This window comes from Zea mays, chromosome 1, assembly GCF_902167145.1.
Source record: "Zea mays cultivar B73 chromosome 1, Zm-B73-REFERENCE-NAM-5.0, whole genome shotgun sequence".
Classification (NCBI taxonomy): domain Eukaryota; kingdom Viridiplantae; phylum Streptophyta; class Magnoliopsida; order Poales; family Poaceae; genus Zea; species Zea mays.
Window position 1 is genome coordinate 20,185,035 of NC_050096.1, and position 24,241 is coordinate 20,209,275.

Sequence of the window (24,241 nt, forward strand, 5' to 3'; positions counted from 1 at the left end):
GAACAGTGCAAAAACCGGTTGAACCTGTTTTTCCAAAAAGCAATTTTGGCCAAGATAGACTTTAAAAGGTTGTACTACATACTTTCACTAAGGATTAACAAGGGTAAAATGGAAGTTTTGGATCAAGGATTTTTGAGCTTTAGTACCAACACCAACCTTCTTTTTGGATCCCCCTTGATAGTACGACGATTCCTATACTCAAGTTAAATAAAATATAATTAAGTAAACTCCTTGAGTCATTGGTGTCTCAAGTGTGATTTCTCCATGGTGTTGCTTCATAAGGATCACAAACATCTTTGTCTCACCTTTTGAAGCAAACACAAATCGAGCCTATGACTTGTGCCATTTCACCATATATGAGTTCAAATCATGGCTTCAAGTCACCTTACTGATGCATCAACATGTTGTAACTCTTCATAGCTGATTAGTTCATCGACTTAGTGCAAGTACTCTCTTCTTCACCTTAGCCATGGTACCTCGGTCTACAAGCCGTCGCTTGGCCTTCACCTTCGCTTAGTTCCTCGAAGCCCTTTCCTTGCTATCTTCACCCTATCAAGCCATTCTTGAGTCACATCCTATTGAGCATCCATTGAGAGAATCATTTCTTCAATATTGTGAACCTTGCTTGAATGTCATCTAGATATAACTGCTAAGATCAATCAAGCTCTAGTTTGATTCTCATATATTCATATATGGACTAATAGTAATATGGTCAAGCCAATTCACGATTCCTCATATCTTGTTCACTTTGGCTTGACCATTCCTCTTAATCACTTCAACCTCTATTATGATCATATTTATGCATAGTGATTTCTTAGGACTTGTCCATATATTCAAACCAATATAGAGACCATATTATATCCATTTGCACTGTCTCACTGGTTATTTGACCTTGTGTTGAACTTTGTTCACTGATCATTATACACTATTCAAGTATGTTCATCATACTGAATTCCCTGTTCAACACTTAGCAAACTTGTTAGACCTTTAAATGTGTTGTTATCCAAATCACCAAAACTCACAAAAGGGATGAATGCACTTTCAATCTCCCCCTTTTTGGTGATTGATGACAACACATTTAAAGCTTACATAAGATTTGATAAATAAGATTTTGAATCCTATGATATAGTTTCCTCCCCCTAAATATGTGCATTTCAGAAAATACCAATTTTGTACTCAAATGCCAAAAGCACATATTTGGGTCAAAGTATGGAGACAACTTATATCATACTATTCATAGGGTGTAGTGCGTCATAAAATAAACGAGATGCTCATGACATAGTATGCACTCATCAACTTTCTACATCTTATGTTTTTCTTATGGTTCCCCCTTTTTGTTAATTATTTCTCCCCTTTTCAAAAGTCTTCTTACACTTAGTTACATAAGACTAAAGGTAAGCTTTAATGCACAATTTCTCCCCCTTTGTCATAAATTCCAAAAAGGATACAAAGAATATAAAGGGTAGAAATTATGATTAAGCATGATGTGAACACACTATCATGAAGAGGGTCCTTAGATGGCACAAAGGTAATGGAGAAGTGTCATAAGTGATGTACCTTTGTGTTTTACCTTTTCAAAGGGGTGTTCCACACTTGTGTTGTATTTAGAGTTCATTTTGCAATCTCTTGTTGGCATAATTGTGACATAGGTCCAAGATATCAAATGAATATTGTCATACTAATTGAAAGATAAATCTTGATACCTAGAGTCTAGATGTCACCTAGCATTTTCTTATCATAACAAGAGGCATCATGAAAATTGCACAAGTATGGATTATACAACTAGTGATCATGTATGAAAAATATCAATTGAAAAACACCAATTGATACAATTTGATAGATAAGCAGATCACTAATAGCATATTACACTAAGTTCTCCTCAAGTTTTAGTGCACACATATATATGAATTCAATTGATACCTATTGAGAGTACTTATTTGCAACTTAAAGTACCATTGGCATAAAAGGAGTATCAATTGAACATAATCATGCAACATAAGAAACATGTGCACTATTTAACCAATTAAGTTCTAGACAGGAGAATCAATAAGCTATGCTACTTCAGATATTTGTAATCCAAAAAGATGTGATACATATTTACCAATTTTAGATGACGTTGGAGTAGCATATACAAGAGAAACTCATTCTCTTATGAAATGTATAAAAGATACATTTATTGGAGCAAAGAATTTTTGATACCCATCAAAATTTGCAGTGGAAGCGATTGTCTTTGCCCGAAGATTCCTTTCTAATTTGAGACTACACACATAATGGACTTGAAAATGAAGTTAGTCTCAAAGATTCAAATTATAGACCATTCTCCCCCTAAATGTGTGCATACAAGTGATGAATACTTGTTTTACCTTATGCACTTGGAATTGTGAGGCCCGGGGATTAAGTTCTACAATTTGAACCTTGGTACAAATAAAGTATGAAAATGTGAAATTGTACCAATTGAAGAAATTACTCATAATCAAAAGGTATACTAATAGACATGATATGCAATATTTTAAGCCAAGATTCTTGAGAAGTTAGCATGTTTGACTCATATCTCACAAAGATGACTTAAGACTAACTTATGACATCACCACAAGAGGTATTAATCAAATATCTAGAGATTCTTTAATTGTCACCACAAGTACAACCTCATGGTGTGACTTAAGATATTGCATATACATGCACACACTAGCATGTAAGAGCCTAGATGCATAAATGTTATACAATAGTTCATGGAGTGACACACCTTTGTTCTACGCCACATGGTCTCCATTATAATCATGAATTTTCATCTTAGCTTTTGATAGGCTTGATTCTTCACAAAGCAAGATAGTTTTCATTGATGTCCATCAGTCTTCATCATGACTTGGATTGAGTCAATTTAGCATGCCAAAGAGAAACTTATCCTCTTCAAAAATCAACAGAAACTCATTCTCTTCAAAGAACTACACAAATTCACTAAAAGAAAATGTTAGTCTTTTAAGGACACAAGATATAGAATGAGCTCCCCCTAAATGTATGCATCAAGTACTCGAATTACTTGTAACATGCACTTGATTCAATTAAGATTCTTAGAGGAGTTCATCATATATCTTGGTCAAGGCATAATATATTTGAAACAATTGAAATTATGCTAGAGAACACATATCGTTCCCAAAAAAAAACTAATCCATGGGGTGACATGTGGTAATTATTTGATCATTTCTTTGGAACCACTCATCCTCATTTGATGTTCTTCTTTCACCAAGGTGTGAGACTACACAACATGAACTTGAAAGAAATCATTAGTCTCACAAGATATAGGCTAAACTCTCCCTCAATTTGTGCATGCAAGAGTACACAAAGTACACTTATGCACATCAACAATACGAGGTTAAAGGAGATGTTTGTACTATATCTTGGTTTAACATAACATGCTTTACATAGATGATGAAAATTAAACCAATTGAAAGTTTAAGAACTGAAAGTATATCAATTGAAATTCTAAAGGGTAAAGCATGCTAATATGAACCTCAAACCTCATAATGAAGGATATCATATAAATATGTCACTACATCTTCATTATTTGGTTGACAAAAAGTGTAACTCCCTTCTTGAATCACTATGATTTATTTTCTCTTTATGATTTCATCCAACCAGGCAATCTTGAACTTCATTCATCTTGGCATGGTTCAATCATACATGATATGAGACCCATTGAAACTCAATGATTGAAATAACCAAGACTCTTATATCCGTAGATTTTGAATCCATCATGAAAGCACTTGGAAGGACCTTGTTTAAACACTTAGAAAAGAGAGCGTTAAAATCACATGGGAAGGTTTCACAAATGATGATCCTTATATGTGGATGAAAATGAACCATCATTCTTGAAACCCAAAAGGATAGACTAAATTCCTTTAAATTAGTGCACACATATAGTTGATGTCAAAGTTATATGCACTATTGAACATTTTATAATGCAATGAATTTAACCTATACTATGGTACATCCCACTAAGGATAGAATACTAAAACAACTGAAGGATAGGAAGTTTTCATACCTTGGCCTCTTATCAACTTCATCTTACTTTAGTTGAATAGTATCCTTTAAGCTTGTGATTTATCCAATTTAAAACAAGCACCATCTCTTAACATAGATTTTCTATGGATAAACTCAACACAAGAGATGGCATTAGTAGCACAAGCACTAGTTTCTTATTTAGCAACCCTTTTTTATGTGGAAGGCAGGTGAGTTGCTAAAAATAAAGAAACCTCATAATATGGACTAAATTTCTCTTAATCCCTTATACACAATACATTATTGAATGACATAGATTTAGATATGCATGGTTATTCAATGAAGTCCAAAGGTCTAATTTAAGCCATATTATGGTGAGTGTCTAATATGGAAGAATCAAATCCAAATTAATTAGAGAGAGATAATACATCACATAGTTTTGAATTATTGATCATATGATAAGATTCATTTTTCTTCCAATTGGACCTTTATTTCATAATCAACAACTGATGTATGTCCTCAGGTGCTTCTTCTTCCTTAGTGGCTACACAAGTCACAAAGGAGATAAGATTTTAGAAAAATATGCACTTGAGATTCAGTTGTTACCACCGTTGCTACTATCTCCAAATATGATTTATACATTCATTATCGAACACCCAACTTGATCCATTGAAGGAGTGATCCTGCAAAACAAGTTTAAGCTTCATATCTTGGTACCCAATTTGAATTGGGTCCTTTGAGATTAGTAGTAAGAGCCTTGAGTACCCACACAATCCTTATTGTGGCCTTTCTCTTTGTGTAGGCACCCACATATACTTGACAACCATCTTACATATTTTAAGTCAATATTTAATCACACAGATAAAAGCAAGAGTTAAGAATAGGAGCCTTTTCTCCTTTTCTTGATACATCGTTGTGTTGCCTTCTCGATGATGAACCTAGCTTGACCTTGGGTGCACCTAGCTTATCAAGGTTAGTCGCATAAGCATTCATAACATGAAGACAAGTTATGCATGGAATTTACAACTTAGTGATCCAATTCAATGTGAAGCATATGGATACCGATTTAAGTAGATTTCTAGGATATCAAAAATATAGGTTTACAAGATTTAGAGAGTATGGATCACTAAATGTACCTTTTACAGTTTAAAAATCATATCCATGTTAGTGCATATGTATGTCATGAATATCAACAAAAAGATTCTTATGCACTTTTAGATTTAACGATAAGGGAATTTTAAACTGTATCAAGAGTAGCTATTTAGAAAACAAAGATTACAATCCATATGAATGAGATACAAATTTACCATTTTGGATTGTCTTAGTATAGCTTACTCAAGGGAAACTTATTTTCTACTACACAAGATATATAATGTTCTCCCACTAGATATGTGCATCAAGTATTTGAATGACTTGCCACATGCACTTTCAATTCAGTTAAGAGTCTCATGAGGAGTACATTACATATCATGGTCAAGGCATGAAAAATTTGCAATGAATTGACTTATCCTTAAGAATACTTACCACCAAGTAGAGTGTACCATTTGTTGTACTAATTTGAAAGATCTTACTATCGGTGGTGGTGTCACCTTAGTATTCTTCTTTTCATCATTTGTGGATACTTTCTTCTTTGTTATCTCTTTTCCTTTTAAAACTAGTCGATAAAACACTTTGAAAAGAGGTATTAGTAGTATAAGGAAGTATTTAATGAATGATATATATATATATATATATGAATGGCAAACAAATCATCATTTATGAGGCGTAAAGGCATAAATTAAATTCCTTTTAAGTTAATGCACATGGAGCAGTGAATTCACAATATGCACTAATTTACAAATTTAAGCCAAAAAGTAATTTAACCTTCATATTGACATTTCTTTCCATAGAATAGCTTATTACCAATTGAAAGAATGTCACTTGGAAGGAACTACTATTGATCAACTACCAATTGAAGCAATTTGTTCCATACCTTTGCCTTGAGCATTCCTAATCTTTCTTTTAGGTGAAGATTAATGGAGAAGACTCAAAACCAATTTAAACAAGAATGAATACATCACATAGTATTGGTTCGATCTTCTTTGAATGTTGAATGGCACACTCCATTTGGGAAACACATTCTCATGTTGTGAGACTACATAAACACTTAGATAGAAATATTAGTCTCACAACTCTAGTCATATAGAGAATTCCCCTTTTGATAAGTGCTTTAAGAATTTGAATTTCTTACTTAGCACTCTATTCATTTAAGAACATGGGATAATCCTCTTTATGTCTAGGTCATGGAAATAATACGATAATTCATTTGAAATATGCCACGAATTAATTATCATCAATTAAAGTATGTAGATTGCCACATATAAGAATAACAAATATGCAATCTACCATATAATTGGATTCTTTCCAAAGCAAGGTAAAATATTTTAAGTTCATTCTCATGTGCTTCATTTTTCCTATGTGGCTACAAAAGACACAAAGGAATATAATAATTAAAAGCAATGTGCACCTAAGATTTAATTTTTTACCATCCTTTGGATATCCCTTAGTTGTAGGCATTTTGCTTGACAAAGGTTAATCCTTATTCCCTACAACACAAGTTCTTGCTAGAGATGAATATGAAGTTAGTGATATAACAACTAAGTTCATCTTTGGGTCAATCTTAAAGGATAAACAATGTAAGATTGATAGCTTGAGATAAGGATTGAGTTAAACTGCTTAAGCACCCCAAAGCTTCATATCATCTCTAGGTACCTGCAAAACTTATTAAGTACATTTTGGTACCCATTTTTGGATGGGTCCACCAAGGTTAGCTAATAAGTACTTAGGCACCCAAATGGCCTTTGTGCTAGTTTTAGGTGAACTAATTTCCTTTCTAGCACATGTGTCATTTTTGGGTCTCCTAAGCGAGTATGAATGAATTGACATGGTAGGCTTAGGATACTTACTCATGGGACAATCCTTGCAAAGGTGTCCCTTTCTTCGGCAAGTGTAGCAAATATGATTTTTAATTTTGCAAGACTCCTTCTTGCCTTGCTTCTTGTTTGCTACATGGTTAGTGAGCCTCTTTCTTTCCAAATTTAAGCCACTATCTTTTATGTAGGGACATGACTTAATCTCATGTCCCTTCTCATGACATTGATAACACTTTCTAGTGCATCTTCTCTTATTTGAAAGAGTGGCTTGTTTGTTACCTTGTGTGGAGCATGTGGAGGCGTGGTTGAGGTACTTGTCATGAGCTTTGTCTTTCTTCTCTTGATGTTTGCTCATGCCTTTCTTGGAAAGCTTGATATTCTTTTGAAGGGGTTTTGTGCATGCTACGGTTGTCCCCTTCTCAAGCTTTTTCACCATATTATCACGGTTATCTTGAGAAGGTTGAGCATGACATTTTCCCTTCAATTGAGTCAAGCTCCTTTTTAGCCTCTCATTTTCTTCCTTGAGCTCATTGTTTTCTTTTGCATAGGAAACATTACTTGTTCCTGAAAATTCTAGCTCAATGGAAGATTGGCTTTCTTGAGAGCAACATTTGTTAGCACATGATAATATAGTTTCTATATGAGTACATGTGCATATGTGAGGTTGGTAGGATTTCAAATTAGTTAATACAACCTCATGAGCCATTTCTAACATGATATGTGAATCCATAAATTTATTATGAGAGCACACAAGCTTATCATGTTTTTCTTGCAAAGCTAGATTTTCAATATTTAGCTTTTCTACCGTGTTCTTGAGCATAGCATTTTTATTTTCTAATTGAGCAATATATGATGAATGATTAATAGCTTTAATTTGCTCAATTGAAATGTCTTCATACCTTTGGACCAAATCATCATGAGAGCACTTTAGCTTCTCATTCTCTTTGGTCAACTTCTCCAAGTCTTTGATTTTTTCGATGAGGATATCTTCTTGCTTATGAAGCATTTCCTTTTGTTCTTCCGCTCTTTTCATGAGTTTGAGCAAGCTCATCCGATGTTTCTTGCTTAGCTGAGCGAAGAATTGTTTAAGATCATCCTCATCTTCACTATCACTTTCTTGCTCCTCCTCATCCTCACTTTCGCTTTCACTGTCACTCCCATTAGCAATAAAGCACATATGAGAAGTGGATTTGAAAGACAAACCTTGTGAAGAGGTGGATTCGTCATTTGGTCTCCATCGATCATTTTCTTCTTCAATTTTGTTCTTCGCCTCATCTTCCTTCATTTTGAGGAACATCCTTTCGGCGATTCTCATGGCAAGATCTATTGCCCTAGGATCAACATCTGCACCAAAAGATGAAGTCGAGACAATCTCAACTTTTTCAAGCTTAGAAGCACTATCGTTTCTTAGTCCCCCCGACATGATCTTTTCCTCACGCGGTTAAGCGTTAGAATGAGGATTAGGCTCCGATACCAATTGAAAGTTGCCTAGAGGGGGGGTGAATAGGCAAGTTAAAACTTTTTCAACAAAAACTAGAAGCAAACTGGGTAAAACTGAATTGATCTCAAAATTCACCCAGTTAACTTTGGAAATAAGATGTTCTAGTTGATCCACAGGGTTCAAAATAGTAGATCTGAGAAGGGCACTTCTCAAAATCCACACACCAAATATATATAAACAAATCTTCCACGCAATGGTGAGAGAACGAAGAACACGAATAAGCACAATAAACAAGAACACAAGAGACACAAGATTTATCCCGAGGTTCGGTCACACCACCAAGGTGCCCTACTTCCTCGTTGAGGCGCCCACAAAGAGTCGGGTCTCTTTCAACCCTAATCCTCCCTTGCCGACCACAAAGGTCAAGCCCACACACTAATCTTTGCTCAAACGAGCGGGTAATACAAACTTTCTTGTGGTCTTCCACAAGATTTGGAGACTCACAAGAGACACCTAGTCGTCTAGGAGCTAGAAACTCCAAGAGTAATGAATCCACAAAGAACTCGATGTAGTACCAAAGCTCGAATGAAGAAGAGTAAGAGAGATTTGGAGATGAAGCACCAAAATCGCAGCTCTTCAATCTCACTCAAAGATTTCTCTCCAAAGATTTGAAATGGGAGAGGCAAGAGGTGTGTGAGAGAGAGTGGGAGGTGTTTCTCAGGTTAGAAATGGAGTCCAAGTCGTGCTCTTCTGTGGAGGAGAGAGGTGGGAGTGAGTATATATAGGTGGGGCTCCAAAACTAGCCGTTTTTGACTTTTCTGCCCAAAAACCGGTTGAACCGGTCCCAAAACCGATTGAACCGGTTTTCAAAAAGCTGCGTACAGCTTTTTGGCTGACACAGCAGACTGGCAGAAAAAAGTGAACAGTGCAAAAACCGGTTGAACCGGTTTTAGAACCGGTTGAACCGGTTTCCACCAGACAAAAACCGGTTGAGTGTCCGGCTGAACCAGTATTTTGAAAAAGGGTGAACAGTGCAAAAACCGGTTGAACCTGTTTTAAAACCGGTTGAACCTGTTTTTCCAAAAAGCAATTTTGGCCAAGATAGACTTTAAAAGGTTGTACTACATACTTTCACTAAGGATTAACAAGGGTAAAATGGAAGTTTTGGATCAAGGATTTTTGAGCTTTAGTACCAACACCAACCTTCTTTTTGGATCCCCCTTGATAGTACGACGATTCCTATACTCAAGTTAAATAAAATATAATTAAGTAAACTCCTTGAGTCATTGGTGTCTCAAGTGTGATTTCTCCATGGTGTTGCTTCATAAGGATCACAAACATCTTTGTCTCACCTTTTGAAGCAAACACAAATCGAGCCTATGACTTGTGCCATTTCACCATATATGAGTTCAAATCATGGCTTCAAGTCACCTTACTGATGCATCAACATGTTGTAACTCTTCATAGCTGATTAGTTCATCGACTTAGTGCAAGTACTCTCTTCTTCACCTTAGCCATGGTACCTCGGTCTACAAGCCGTCGCTTGGCCTTCACCTTCGCTTAGTTCCTCGAAGCCCTTTCCTTGCTATCTTCACCCTATCAAGCCATTCTTGAGTCACATCCTATTGAGCATCCATTGAGAGAATCATTTCTTCAATATTGTGAACCTTGCTTGAATGTCATCTAGATATAACTGCTAAGATCAATCAAGCTCTAGTTTGATTCTCATATATTCATATATGGACTAATAGTAATATGGTCAAGCCAATTCACGATTCCTCATATCTTGTTCACTTTGGCTTGACCATTCCTCTTAATCACTTCAACCTCTATTATGATCATATTTATGCATAGTGATTTCTTAGGACTTGTCCATATATTCAAACCAATATAGAGACCATATTATATCCATTTGCACTGTCTCACTGGTTATTTGACCTTGTGTTGAACTTTGTTCACTGATCATTATACACTATTCAAGTATGTTCATCATACTGAATTCCCTGTTCAACACTTAGCAAACTTGTTAGACCTTTAAATGTGTTGTTATCCAAATCACCAAAACTCACAAAAGGGATGAATGCACTTTCAGAAGAGTTTAGTAGGATCATGACACAAAAATTTGAGATGTCTATGATGGGGGAGTTGAAGTACTTCTTAGGATTTCAAGTAAAGCAACTCCAAGAGGGCACCTTCATTAGCCAAACAAAGTATATTCAAAACATTCTAAACAAGTTTGGGATGAAGGATGCCAAGCCCATCAAGACACCCATGGGAACAAATGGGCATCTCGACCTCGACACGGGAGGTAAATCCGTAGATCAAAAGATATACCGGTCGATGATAGGTTCCTTACTCTACTTATGTGCATCTCGACCAGACATTATGCTTTCCGTATGCATGTGTGCAAGATTCCAAGCCGATCCTAAGGAAGTTCACCTTAGGGCCGTAAAACGAATCTTGAGATATTTAGTTTATACTCCTAAGTTTGGCATTTGGTACCCCAGGGGATCCACATTTGATTTAATTGGTTATTTCGATGCTGATTGGGCAGGGTGTAAAATTAATAGAAAGAGCACATCGGGGACTTGCCAGTTCTTGGGAAGATCTCTGGTGTCTTGGGCTTCAAAGAAGCAAAATTTTGTAGCTCTTTCTATCGTCGAAGCCGAGTATATTGCCGCAGGCCATTGTTGCGCGTAATTGCTTTGGATGAGGCAAACCCTTAGGGACTATGGTTACAAATTAACCAAAGTTCCTCTTCTATGTGATAATGACAGTGCAATCCGCATGGTGGATAATCCCGTTGAACATAGCCGCACTAAACACATAGCCATTCGGTATCATTTCTTAAGGGATCGCCAACAAAAGGGGATATCGAGATTGCATATATTAACACCAAAGAACAATTAGCCGATATCTTTACCAAACCACTAGATGAACAAACATTTAACAAACTTAGGCATGAGCTAAATATTCTTGATTCTCGGAATTTCTTTTGATGTCTTGCACACATAGCTCATTAATATACCTTTGATCATGTCTCTTTTATATGCTATGACTAATGTGTTTTCAAGTGTATTTCAAACCAAGTCATAGATTGAAAGGGAATTGGAGTCTTCGGCGAAGACAAAGGCTTCCACTCCACTCCATCAAATTACTCACCCTTCGCCGTCGCTCCACACAACTCTCCAACTTTGGTATAATCTTCACTCTTATGTTATTTACCATAGTGAGAGAAAGTAATTAGGGCTTATATTTCACTCAAGTATCCATTTTTGGCGATTCATGCCAAAGGGGGAGAAAGTATTAGCCCAAAGCAAAAGGACCGCACCACCACCAATTTTCAAAAATTTGAGTTTAGAAAAGATTTTCAATTGGTGTTTTTTCAATCGGTATCTTGTTTTGATAGAATTTCAAATTGGTACAACCCTTTCAAAACTAATATCTAAACCCCTCTTGAACACTAAGAGGAGGATTTTATTAAGGGGAAGTTTTGTTTAGTCAAAGGAGAAGCATTTGACACAGGGGGAGAAAATCTCAAATCTCGAAAATGCTTCTCAAAATCCTACTCATTTACCTATGACTATTTGCAAAAGGACTTTGAAAAAGATTTTACAAAAGAATTGGCAAAAACAAAACATGTGGTGCAAGCGTGGTCCAAAATGTCAAAAATAAAGAAACAATCCATGCATATCTTATGAGAATTTATTGGTTCAATTCTTAGTAACTTTGCACTTACATTTTGCAAACTAGTTCAATTATGCACTTCTATATTTGCTTTGGTTTGTGTTGGCATCAATCACCAAAAAGAGGGAGATTGAAAGGGAATTAGGCTTACACCTTTTTCCTATTTGATTTTGGTGGTTGAATTGCCCAACACAAATAATTGGACTAACTGGTTTGCTCTAGATTATGAGTTCTACAGGTGCCAAAGGTTCACATCAAACCAATAAAAGGACCGAAAAAGGATTCAAATAGAGAGACCAAAAGTCAGTCGAAGTGTCCCCAGGTCTGGCGCACCAGACTGTCCGGTGCGCCACCGGACTGTGTCCGGTGCACCATCGGACAGTGTCCGGTGCACCAGGGACTCCAACTCCGAACTGCTCACCTTCGGGATTTCTGGAGGGCACTCCGCTATAATTCACCGGACTGTCCGGTGTAGCACCGAACAGTGTCCGGTGGCGCACCGGACTGTCCGGTGTGCCAACGGAGCAACGGCTACTTCGCGCCAACGATCGTCTACAGAAGGCATTAAATGCGCTACAGTGCGCGCCAGAGTCAGAGCAGAGCCACATGGTGCACCGGACACTGAACAGTGCCTGTCCGGTGCACCACCGGACTGTCCGGTGGCCCAGAAGACAGAAGCTCCAACAGTCAGAATCCAACGGTTTGGTGACGTGGCAGGCGCACCGGACAGTGTTCGGTGGCGCACCGGACTGTCCGGTGCGCCATGCGATAGCAGCCTTCACCAAACGGCTAGCTTGGTGATTGGGGCTATAAATACCCCCAACCACCCACCATTCATTGCATCTAAGTATTCTGACTTCCCACACCTTACAAGAGCTATAACATTCAATACAAGACACACAAAAGAGATCAAATCCTCTCCCAAGTCCTTAGTTCATTCCAAATCAAATAGTGACTTGTGTTCATTTGAGCTCTTGCGCTTGGATTGCTTCTTTTTCTCATTCTTTCTTGTGATCAACTCAATTGTAACCGAGGCAAGAGACACCAATTGTGTGGTGGTCCTTGCGGGGACTTTGTGTCCCGTTTGATTGAGAAGAGAAGCTCACTCGGTCTAAGTGACCGTTTGAGAGAGGGAAAGGGTTAAAAGAGACCCGGTCTTTGTGACCACCTCAACGGGTAGTAGGTTTGCAAGAACCGAACCTCGGTAAAACAAATCCTTGTGTCTCACTCTTCATTTGCTTGCGATTTGTTTTTCATCCTCTCTCTCGGACTCATTCATATTTATAACGCTAACCCGGCTTGTAGTTGTGCTTAAGTTTATAAATTTCAGATTCGTCCTATTCACCCCCCCTCTAGGCGACTTTCAAAAAACATTTAGGCATCCTCGGTAATTGGGCCATAGATGGTTGTCCCTCCCGCCTAGGCCTAGATCAGCCCTGCCTAGAGCAGTCCCAAACACCCCCTATATTGGACTATACTCATAGGATGGCGTGTCCAACATGTTAAATTCATCAACAATTAGTCTTAAAATAATAGGAAACTTAATAATTTTATGAATTTAAAATCATCACAAAAATATATGACAAAGGCGAGAGCACCTAGAGGGGGTGAATAGGTGATCCTGTAAAATCAAACACTAAATAGCCACAAAACTTAGTTATAGAAGTGTTAGTGCGACTAAGTAGCTTTGAAGCGAGTTCTTGTGAACACAATAAACACAGAGAAAGCAACACAAGAGACACACGATTTTTATCCCGTGGTTCGGCCAAGTGACACTTGCCTACTTCCACGTTGTGGCGTCCCAATGGACGAGGGTTGCACTCAACCCCTTTCAAGTGATCCAATGATCAACTTGAATACCACAACTTTCTTCCTTATAGTCTTTATCCCGTTTGCGAGGAATCTCCACAAGTTGGAGCCTCTCGCCCTTACAATAAAGATCACAAAGAAGGCACAAGAGTAAGGCTAGGAGAGCAACACACAAATCCGCAGCACACACACACGAGCCAAGACTTGAGCTCGACACGTAGCACAGAGAGTTCACAACTCGAACGGAGCTCAAATCACTAACACAATTGATCAAATGCGTGGAGGCGGAGTGTGGGAGTCTTAGAATGCTTAGTGAATGCTTAGATGACTCCTCCATATGCCTAGGGGCCCCTTTTATAGCCCCAAGGCACATAGGAGCAGTTGGAGGCCAACAAGGAAGGCTATCCTTGCCTTCTGTCGAGTGGCGCACCGGACAGTCCGGTGCGCCACCGGACAGCCACTGTAGCTTGTCCGGTGCACGATTTCCTTCCAAATCGGGCAGAGCTGACCGTTGCTCCTTCGGGCCAGATGGCACACCGGACACTATCCGGTGCACACTGGACAGTCTGGTGCACCCAGCTGATCGTTGGAGCAGCCACGCGTCACCCGCAAATTGCGCGGCCGACCGTTGGCGCTGGCTACCGTTGACTCACCGGACAGTCCGGTGCACCACCGGACAGTCCAGTGAATTATAGCCACGTCGCCCTGATGCTTTTCCCGAGAGCGACGAGTTCGCCGCGGACGACTCACCGGACAGTCTGGTGCACCACCGGACAGTCCGGTAATTTTTAGTTGTACGCCGCCGTCGAATCCCGAGAGCGACGAGTTCACCGAGGACCAGCTTGGCGCTCCGGACCCTGTCCGGTGCACCACCAGACAGTCCGGTGTGCCAGGCCGAACTAGAGTTTGTTGCACATAGCCAATTCTTTTGCAATCCTTTTCTTCTCTTTTCTCACTGTTTCTAGTACTTAGAGAAACACATTAGCGTTCAAAGAACAATGTACTAAGTCTAGAAACATATCTTGTCCCTTGATTTGTACTTCTCTTTATTTGGCACATAAGAACTTAATCAAACGTGTTGAACATTTAATCACCAAAACATTATAAAAATGGCACAAGGGCACATTTCACTTTCAATCTCCACTTTTTGGTGATTTATGCCAACACATCAAAAAACAACAAAAGAAGTGCAACATTAATGCAATTGAAAACCAAATTGTTTTCGCTAATGATTTGGCATATTGTTGACTACTCTTTTTTTTTTCTTTTCTGTTCGTGATGTAAACTGGGTCGTTTGCGTGTTGCGGCACCAGTTGTGAGAAATACAACTTGGTCAGATGGCCACTATTCTTGCCTATTTCCATTATCTTGTGCTATACGTGAAACTTCGCGAAGCAAAAGGCAAGTAAACTCGGCGACTGCAGTCCATGGTGCCCGAGCGCAAAGGATCCGCCGCCAGGCTAGACCGGCGCTGCGTCCGGCGGGAGCGCCCGTTGCATGCAACCGCGCCGGCAGCCGGCAGGCGAGATGAACCGCCCTCGGAGTTGGCGGCGTAGCCGCGTAGGCCTTTCACCGGGTCGTGGCCACCCAATAATAGGCGTGTCGTTAAAACCGTGCTCGCGCGCACGGCCACTCCTCCAAACCGCCCGCGCGGGCCCCGCCACCCCTGATGCCACGCCCTCCGCCAGTTCCCTCCTCGCCCATCCCCGCCTCCGCCACCACCCGTCCCTCCTCCACACATGGCGGAGAGGTCCCTCCCGCCCGCGGTGCCGGCGTCGCCCGAGCCAGCCTCCTCCTCCGCGGTCTCCACCACGTTCAGCTCGCCGCTCGAGCCCGTCTCCGCGCCGGCGGCGGCGACACCCGTGCACAGCACGTACGTGGTGCAGGTGCAGAAGGACCAGATATACCGCGTCCCGCCCCCCGAGAACGCCTACTTCGCCGAGCGCTACCGGAACGAGCGCGGCGGCGGGGGCAAGAAGAAGAAGCGCGGGAGCAGCGAGTGGTCGGCCGCGTGCTCCCCGTGCGTCCTGCGCACGCTCGGCGCGCTGCTCGCGGCCGCCGCGCTGGTGGGCGCCGCCGTGCTCATCTCGCTCGTCGTGCTGCGGCCGGGCGTCCCGGGCTTCTCCGTCGAGAGGATCGCCGTGATCAACTCGACGCGGCAGCAGCGCGTGGACTACGACTTGTTCCTCACGGCCGTGAACCCCAACAAGATGACAGCGCTGTGGTACAGGAGCGGCAGGGCGAGGCTCACGCACCACGGGACGACCCTCGCCAAGGGCGACGTCGGGCAGCCCGCGGACGGCGGCGAGGACGCCACCGACTTCAGCGTGCTGCTGCAGGGGCAGAAGCACAACGGACGCACGCCCAGGGCGGTGGAGAAGGGGTTCAGCGGGTCCAAGGACCACCTCGCGCTCCAGCTGGCCGTGGAGGTCACCGTGCAGGTGCACGTCGGCGCGTTCGGGTTCGGGCAGAGGAGGCTGGCCGTGGACTGCGGGATCACCGCCGCCGGGCTTAGCAAGGACGTCCACATTGCGTCGCAGAATTGCAGGAGCAGCTTCCGGAACTGACGCCACGCGCGCGCGCCCCTGTCGGGAGGTGCCTGTGACCTGGAACTCTGGATCGTGGGAGATGGAAGTTGACGCCGCGCGCGGTCATGTATGGCGGCGTGGAAGAGAAAGAGAATGGGGGACAAAAGATCGTGCTCGCGCGCCTTATGTAAAATGCAGTGAAATTCTTTAGATTTTGATGTAAATTGTCAGGAACCGAACCATGGCGTTGGAGGCCGGATCACAGCAACACGTACTATACGCTATGGCGGCGCAAAGCTGGTCTGTTCACTGCTGGCCATCTATGATGATCATCACGAACGTTGCTTGAAAACCAGTAAGGACGGCTGCTTGCGTCGGCCGTCAGAGTGTTCTACGTGGGCATATTCGTTTCCAAGCCGATCCATGGCGTGCTTCTGATCCGTGCTGGTCGCGTGTGTTGCCCGATGGCTGGCGATTAGCATTTGGCGACGGTGAGAGAACACAGCAGCTAGCTTCTGCTTCTGTCGCGGCCAGAAAACGCACAACGATGGGCTGCGTATGAGACTTGCACGAAACCGTTCGTATTCCAGGCGGCCCATGTACAATTGTACAAACGAGGCCAAGCTGTTTCGGCTCTATTTAGATTCGGCCCATGGGCCCAGTTCATGTCAGGCGGACGAAGCATATAGATTGCTTTTTTTTTCGACCAAGGGGAGAGACGCCCCCTGACTTTTTCACTTTAAGGGCTAGTTTGGGAACACTGTTTTCCCAAGGGATTCTAATTTTCCTAAGGGTTGATTTGGTGACCCGGGATTCCGGGAGGATTGGAGAGGATTAAGGGGGAAATTAGTTTATTTCCCCCTCAATCCTCTCCAATCCTCTCGGGATCCCCTTGTCACCAAATCAACCCTAAGGGAAATTAGTTCATTTTCCCTTGGGAAAATTAGAATCCCTTGGAAAAACGGTGTTTCCAAACTAGCCCTAAGAAGTTGATGCCGCGACTCGAACCCGGGCTGGCCCAGCAGACCGCTTCTTTGGCGTGTCCGGCTGACCAGTTGCACCGTGAGAGTGTTGGCAAGCATATAGATTGCTAACCAGTTGGATATTGATCGGCGGTTAGAGATTGCTATCTATACTACTTCATAAGACACTAACGTAGACGTCCACAATCAGACGGTGCACGGTTCTGCCCGACGGCTGCCCCTCCCGGTCCGCGCACGCCCCCGGTCCGCGCCAATCTCGCTCCGTGATCTCGCCCTCGCCACCCCAATCTCGCTCTGTGACCCCTTCCCCGCGCGGCGGTCGCGGTCATCTCGCTCAAAACCCTAGCGACCGCACCTCCACCCCGGTGGCGAGGACACCCGGCGTCGATTCGTCCCCGCAGATCGACCGGACAAGCTCCTCCTCGCCATGGGTGTCTCCGACCTCGAGGCTACTCCTTGTACCTGCGGCCGTCGGGCCGGCGGCCCGCAGCAGGGCTCCGTATCTGAAGGCGACCTGCGCGCTCTCCAGGCGGAGGGCGGTCTCAGACATGGCGGTTGTCGACGCCATGGCCCTCTCCACGCCCACGCCAGCGCGAGCAGAGCAGCCTGACATCACCAGGTAACGCCGTGGCACGAGTCGTCGTCGTAGACATACAGATTTCTCCGGTGGCCACGCAACCACCTGACCTGCTGCTTCTGTTTCTTCAAGCTTTTAGGTACCGGAAGCTGGGGAGTGGAGTCATACTCAAAGGTAGCGGTCGCATACATACATGTTTCTCGTGGTTTTGAGCTATGTTTCTGAATTCTGATGGCTCATGGAAGAATTGCGCTCGCTTCTTGATCTGAACTCTGAAGATGTCATCGAGGGGGCGAGGTGCGGGAGGGCGACCTGGTGCAGTTCAACTACGTGTGCCGCCGCGCGAACGACTACTTCGTGCACAGGTGCGTGGTGGAGTTCCCAGACGCCATAGCGTTGCTGTTCGACGCGTGCACTGGAGACGCGTGCTACACAGCTCCAGACTTTGAGTCAGATCGAGTCCAGGTAATCCGGTGGTCTCAGTCTAGCTCACTGTGGTTTCCCTCTCTGCCGCAACTCAGCACGGTGGACCAGTTCAATGGCGAGAGCAGGCCGGTGACGCTCGCGCTTGGCGGTGAAGAGGTCACAAGCTTCACTCCTGAATTTGTCTATCCACCAGAGATGATTCCATTGTGGTGTGGTCAGCCTTATTCTCTCTTATCCTCTGTTTGGCTGCTAATTTCATTATGCTCATGGATTTTTACGGATGTTTATAATTCACAACCATATTATGCCCAATTTTCTTGATGAACACACACCATGATATTGGGAATAGATGCAAAATTCCAACTGTAATTTTCTGGATATGACAACCGGTCATAATCTTAATAGAGCAAGTCATTATCACTCAAGACAAAATTGATGGCCTAGGTAAAAATAAATCGATATTGAACCGTGATCAAGATGTCAATTATGATGAGTGCATATGTCGTTCAGCAGATGTCGTCGAGGAAGCTAACAAACCTGTAAAAAAGACCACTGTCCTTTCAAAGAAGCCTGTCATAGCAGTTGGTAATGGTTCAAAACATGTTAAGCTTGATAGCAGCAGCTCTGAAAGTAGCTCATAAGAGGATGAAGTAAGAAAATTTGAGGTCTAAATCTCAAAGTATCCACGCAAAAAATACAAGATCTCATGAATGCAATTTAAATTATGACCAATAGTTGCACTGTGCAAACCACCTAAAATAGGTATTCTAAATAGGCCAGTCCTAGAGCCACCAGTGTTACTCCCACCACTTCAAGGAGTGCCAACATCATCTGTTTAGTGGCATCCATGCCCCTGCTGCATGTAGATTCACCAAATGTGTCAGGGTGCCCAAATGGTAAGAGCTTATGAAAGAAAACATTTCTCCAATTTTTAAAAGAAAAAGCATGAAGATTTATGAGTGAGCAGGTGAGCATTGTCGTAGTTCATTGCCCCCAGCATACACTTCATTATAGCTGCTTGTAATTACTGTGAGTCTGTGACATTGTTGTGTCTTGTAGTCTTGATTATTTAGGCATCGAATACAATAAAACAAAAAAGAACATGTGTTTACAGTAATATTATAGAGTAATGATTGTATTGGTTGGTGATATGATTTATAAAATAGACATAGAACCAATTACTTTCGCTCATGCTCATGATATCTCAAAATGTAGGAGCAGTTAATATAAGCTAAAGGATGATTCAATTTGATGCACAAGAAGTAGAAAACCTTAATCTCATAAGTTGCATTAATCAAAGGGAGCAATTGTAGAGACCATTAACAAGCCAACACTTATATGTCAAAGGACTTTAGGAAGAACAACAATAGTAAAGTAGCAACCGAATGTTCCATGCACAGACTACTATTGTGTGCACTTTATTATTGCCCTCTCAGCCTGACAAAATATTCTCTGCCACATCGCTACACTCTGCGCAGGCAGTAAACCAGTTTTGCATATGATGCTGGCAGTAAACCAGTTCTGAGATTTTTTATGCCACGTCTCAAATTAAAGTTACACTATGCGCAGACAGTAATCCAGTTTTTATGTCAGTATAAAGTGTATTTGAACTTTAATAAGCTGAACTGGATTAGTTCATGATCAACCATCTCCTCATCCAAATTATAGGACTACCTCAGAAACTCCTAATACATCAGGAGAAACAATAGAAGAAATAACATGGGCTAAATTACTTGATAGTGCATTGGTCACTCTTAGGAGGAGGTGGCGTAGATGCAGACTGAAGAACTGGATTAATTAGGAGCAAACCTTCTAAGCTGGTTTGCATATAGGGGGTAACCAGAATCAACTTAGACGATTCCAAACCAGCTTTTTTGGAACAATAGATGAAGACTGTCAATCATACAGTAACCAGAATCAACTTAGACTATTCTAAACATAGTACTGATCTAACATAGTGTTGTATTTGTGGTTATTGGATTATGAGTGATAATAACAAACTATTCTGTTTTTATTTTGGTTAATCAAATCTGTGCCAGTGATAGTTACAAGTTCATTTTCTGCTTCGTAGATAGCTTCAGAGTACCATGATCTTACTTCATCAGCCTAGCATAGAGGGTAACAATTCCCATCCTGTGTGACTGTTTTGGTTGATCAGTGACTGTTTTGGTTCTTACATAAATAGTTTCTTTAAATGTTAAACTAAATATTGTTCTCAGGATCACTGTTGCCCATTGAAGAACCACTACTATAATTAGAAAGGCCAACAATTTTTTCAGCACCATTATTTTCCAGCTAGGATTATTCAAGACCAGCCGTCTATATAAACACATAATTTTATATCTTTGCTACCAATCAACATAAAAATAAAGAAAACTCACAACAGTAAGCCATTCCAGCTTTTTTTGGAATGGCATATGGTAGTCTGATTTGGAATCACATATGGTAGTCTGATTTAAAATGTATACTCTGATTTGGAATACAGAAAATGAAAAAAACTTTTATGTTCAGTCACAAAAACTCTTATTAGTTCATGTAGTGTTGGTTGCTCTAAAATAACACGCATAACCAGATTTTGGGGGGAGCTTCTAATTACTGATTAGTTCACATTTCTTGATTTTATTGCGTGCTGTTTCGTACATCTATTCCTAGGTATTGCAGTTTTTTCTCCTATAGAAGAACTACTAAAACATATAAGAACTCCAACGGGATAAACTGATTATTGCAAGGTAAAATTGCAGTATGTGGTTCTGAAATTTGGACCTCTTATATATATATTTTTCTGTACAGGAGACCTGTGTTTCATGCATTAAAATCTGTTATGTTTTGTTTTCGCAGGTTTATTCTGGCCAAATCACAGATGGAATGAATAAATGCTTATTCACAAGAATATTAGTAATGTGTCAAGACTCAAGGATATAATTATAAATTTCTAGAACTATTTTTGATAGTTGTCGTTTTCAGTTATGTAGTGCTCTACTTACTGCACCTATGGAGATATTTAATAGATAAATTAAATAAAGGATACTGCTACTTATATGATAGTTATGCTATCATGAATAGGTTCAAGGATACTGCGTCCGTCTCATGGTGGGGAAATTGTTCGTAGTTGAGAACGCCGCTGTGGGCAGCGAGGTGGAGCAGGAGGAGCCAAAGAAGGAGGCAATGGCAGGAGTAGGGGAGACTCTCTGCAGCTTCATGGAGGTGAGCACACCTTTGGATGCCAATTCGTGGCGGTGGCGACTTGGAATTCTCATGATTTCTTCTCGTGCTTAATCGTAGATATAAAAATATCTGCCAATCAGAGAAATTGATCTAGAAAAATCTTAAACGCACATGAAACCGAGCAGGAAAGTGTTGTTTTTCTCTTTCTCTTGGTGACGATGGTTCAACTTTGTTTCAAGAGAAAATATGGTAGGTCTGTTCGCTTCTGATTTCATTGTGTCTTTTCTTCAGGGGTTTGGGGATCAAGGAGAGGACTCCATTATCTTGTCACCGCGGCTGAAGGAGATTAGTACTCCTGACCGCCCCGCTGCCCTCCGTTTCCTAGGTATAAGCATGTAGTGATGCACATGGATCTCAAACCAGAAAATTTCTTGTTTGCAAACAAGAAAGAATCAGCGGTACTTAAGGCCATTGATTTTGGCCTGTCTGTATTTTTCATTCCAGGTGCAATTTGTTTTCCTTTATCTATTTGTCATTTTTCTTCATCAGCCATTGTCAATAATGTCATCTTGTTGACAATATGATCACTCGACTGTGGCGGTCTGTCTTATCCCTTTTGCTGCTTGGTTTCATGGCATATGTTGAAGAACCGAATTTGAATTTGTGTAGGCGAACGGTTTTCTGAGATTTTTGGAAGTCCTTATTACATGGCTCCAGAGGTGCTAAAGAGAAACTATGGCCCAAAGGTTGATGTTTGGAGTGCAGGAGTGATTCTGTACATTCTTCTTTGTGGTGTCCCCCCATTCTGGGCAGGTTAGTTTTGTATCTGGAATGGTGGACAGTTTTGATACATCTGTATACATTAACTGTTTAGAATGTTGAGAATAACAGAAAAGAAATACGTTCTAATCACTTGTAAATTCAAATGCTCAATATGGTATGCTGTGGACTGATACTCATTTTCTTGACATTGAATTTGGGTGTGATGATTGGGAGATGGGGCTGTAGAAGATAAAAATGTAAAAATGCATCTTAATTTTTTTTGTTAAATGTTTTTGACTTTTTGTGTGTTTCAATGTTGCAATGTAGAAACGGAACAGGGTGTTGCTCAGGCAATCATTCGATTTGTCATTGATTTCAAAAGAGATCCATGGCCAAGGGTGTCTGATAACGCCAAAGACCTTGTCAGAGGAATGCTGAATCCGGACCAAAAACGACGATTGACAGCTCACCAAGTGCTTGGTAATAACCATTTTCACACTAGATGGTTGTATTGTGTTTTGCTCAGTTTTTTCAATCTTAAACCGGTGCAAAATTATTATCTTAGATTACTGAACCTTGCGTTAGCATTGATGGAAGATAATGTTATAATATTTCATTAGTGTTCTTCCCTATATATTTGTCTAATAACCTTGTATCTCTCTCCAGGTCACCCATGGTTGCAGAACATTAAGAAGGCTCCAAATGTTAATTTGGGTGAAACCGTTAAGGCCAGACTCAAACAATTCTCTGTGATGAACAAGTTCAAGAAGCATGCACTTAGGGTACATTTCAATCTGACTTGACCACAAATGGTACCCCTTTAATTGTCATACTTACTCTTGAATTTTCTCACATATTTGAAAACAGGTTATAGCTGAGCATCTTTGGGTAGAAGAGGCTGCTGACATAAAGGATATGTTTGAGAAGATGGATCTTAACAAGGATCAAATGCTTAGTTTCGAGGAGCTGAAGCTTGGTCTGCATAAGTTTGGTCAGCAAATGCCTGATGCAGATGTTCAAACACTAATGGAAGCGGTGAGTTTACATTCTTTTCCCCTACAACATAAACTTAATTTGCACCCCTTTAATATTGTACTGGAGTTTTTTTGTTTATGTCAAATACCTTTGGATAGTGTTTTATCAACCCGGTTTAATGTTTTTCCTTTTCATTTTAATCGAGCATTCTGTCACGAAGGTGATGTGTTGGGCGCTTTATAGTTACTGTTGTGCATGTTGTACCAGGCGGATGCTGATGGAAATGGGTCCTTGAATTATGGAGAATTTGTTACATTATTTGTTCATCTAAGAAAGATCGGAAATGATGAGCATATGCATAAGGCATTTGCATACTTCGACCGGAACCAGAGCGATTATATTGAAATTGATGAACTCCGTGAGTCATTAGCTGATGACCTTGGACAAAACCGTGAAGAGATTATCAATGCCATCATCCGTGATGTAGACACCGATAAGGTTGGTACTTGTTGATCGATTAGTTGTAAATGGATGCCAGCTTCTTTCTCGTTTCTTGTTTAGCTCATTCGGTGTAATGATCAAAAGTCTGAACTTTGTGGTTCAGAGTATCTCAAACTGTTCTCGTTGTCGTGTTCCTCAGGATGGCAAGATAAGCTACGATGAGTTTGCGACGATGATGAAGGCCGGAACATACGAGAGGAAAGCATCCAGACAGTACTCGAGAAAGCATCCAGACAGTACTCGAGAGAGCTGCAAGAACAGAGTATTCTGAGGAGCCTTTGTTGAAGTAAATGTAATCAAGTTTCCTAGCAATCTTGTTCCTGCTGGTATCATATTTCTTTGAGCTAATCTTGTTCATCAGCTTTATATGGCTCTTGCTACGAACAGAAGCTATGTACTTGTCCGGATTTTGTATATTATAGTGATGTTTGCACTCTCCATTCGTTTTCAGTTCCATTGTTACTTCCGTCGCAACGCAC

The 24,241-nt window shown here is 41.3% G+C and overlaps 2 protein-coding genes across 2 annotated transcripts; both read left to right on the plus strand.

The window, feature by feature from the left end:
- The first annotated feature begins 15,509 nt into the window (after positions 1-15,509).
- LOC103644471 (hydroxyproline-rich glycoprotein family protein) lies at positions 15,510-16,718 on the plus strand. Its single transcript, XM_008667672.3, has one exon. It carries the CDS (start codon positions 15,585-15,587, stop codon positions 16,410-16,412), a length of 828 nt encoding a protein of 275 aa, XP_008665894.1. The 5' UTR covers positions 15,510-15,584; the 3' UTR covers positions 16,413-16,718.
- Positions 16,719-21,916: 5,198 nt separating this feature from the next.
- LOC103644473 (calcium-dependent protein kinase 20) lies at positions 21,917-24,033 on the plus strand. Its single transcript, XM_023300578.1, has 7 exons — positions 21,917-22,028; positions 22,194-22,337; positions 22,614-22,766; positions 22,953-23,068; positions 23,154-23,321; positions 23,529-23,759; positions 23,902-24,033. The coding sequence occupies exons 1-7, from the start codon at positions 21,926-21,928 to the stop codon at positions 24,031-24,033; spliced, it is 1,047 nt and encodes a 348-aa protein (XP_023156346.1). The 5' UTR covers positions 21,917-21,925.
- Positions 24,034-24,241: the final 208 nt, after the last annotated feature.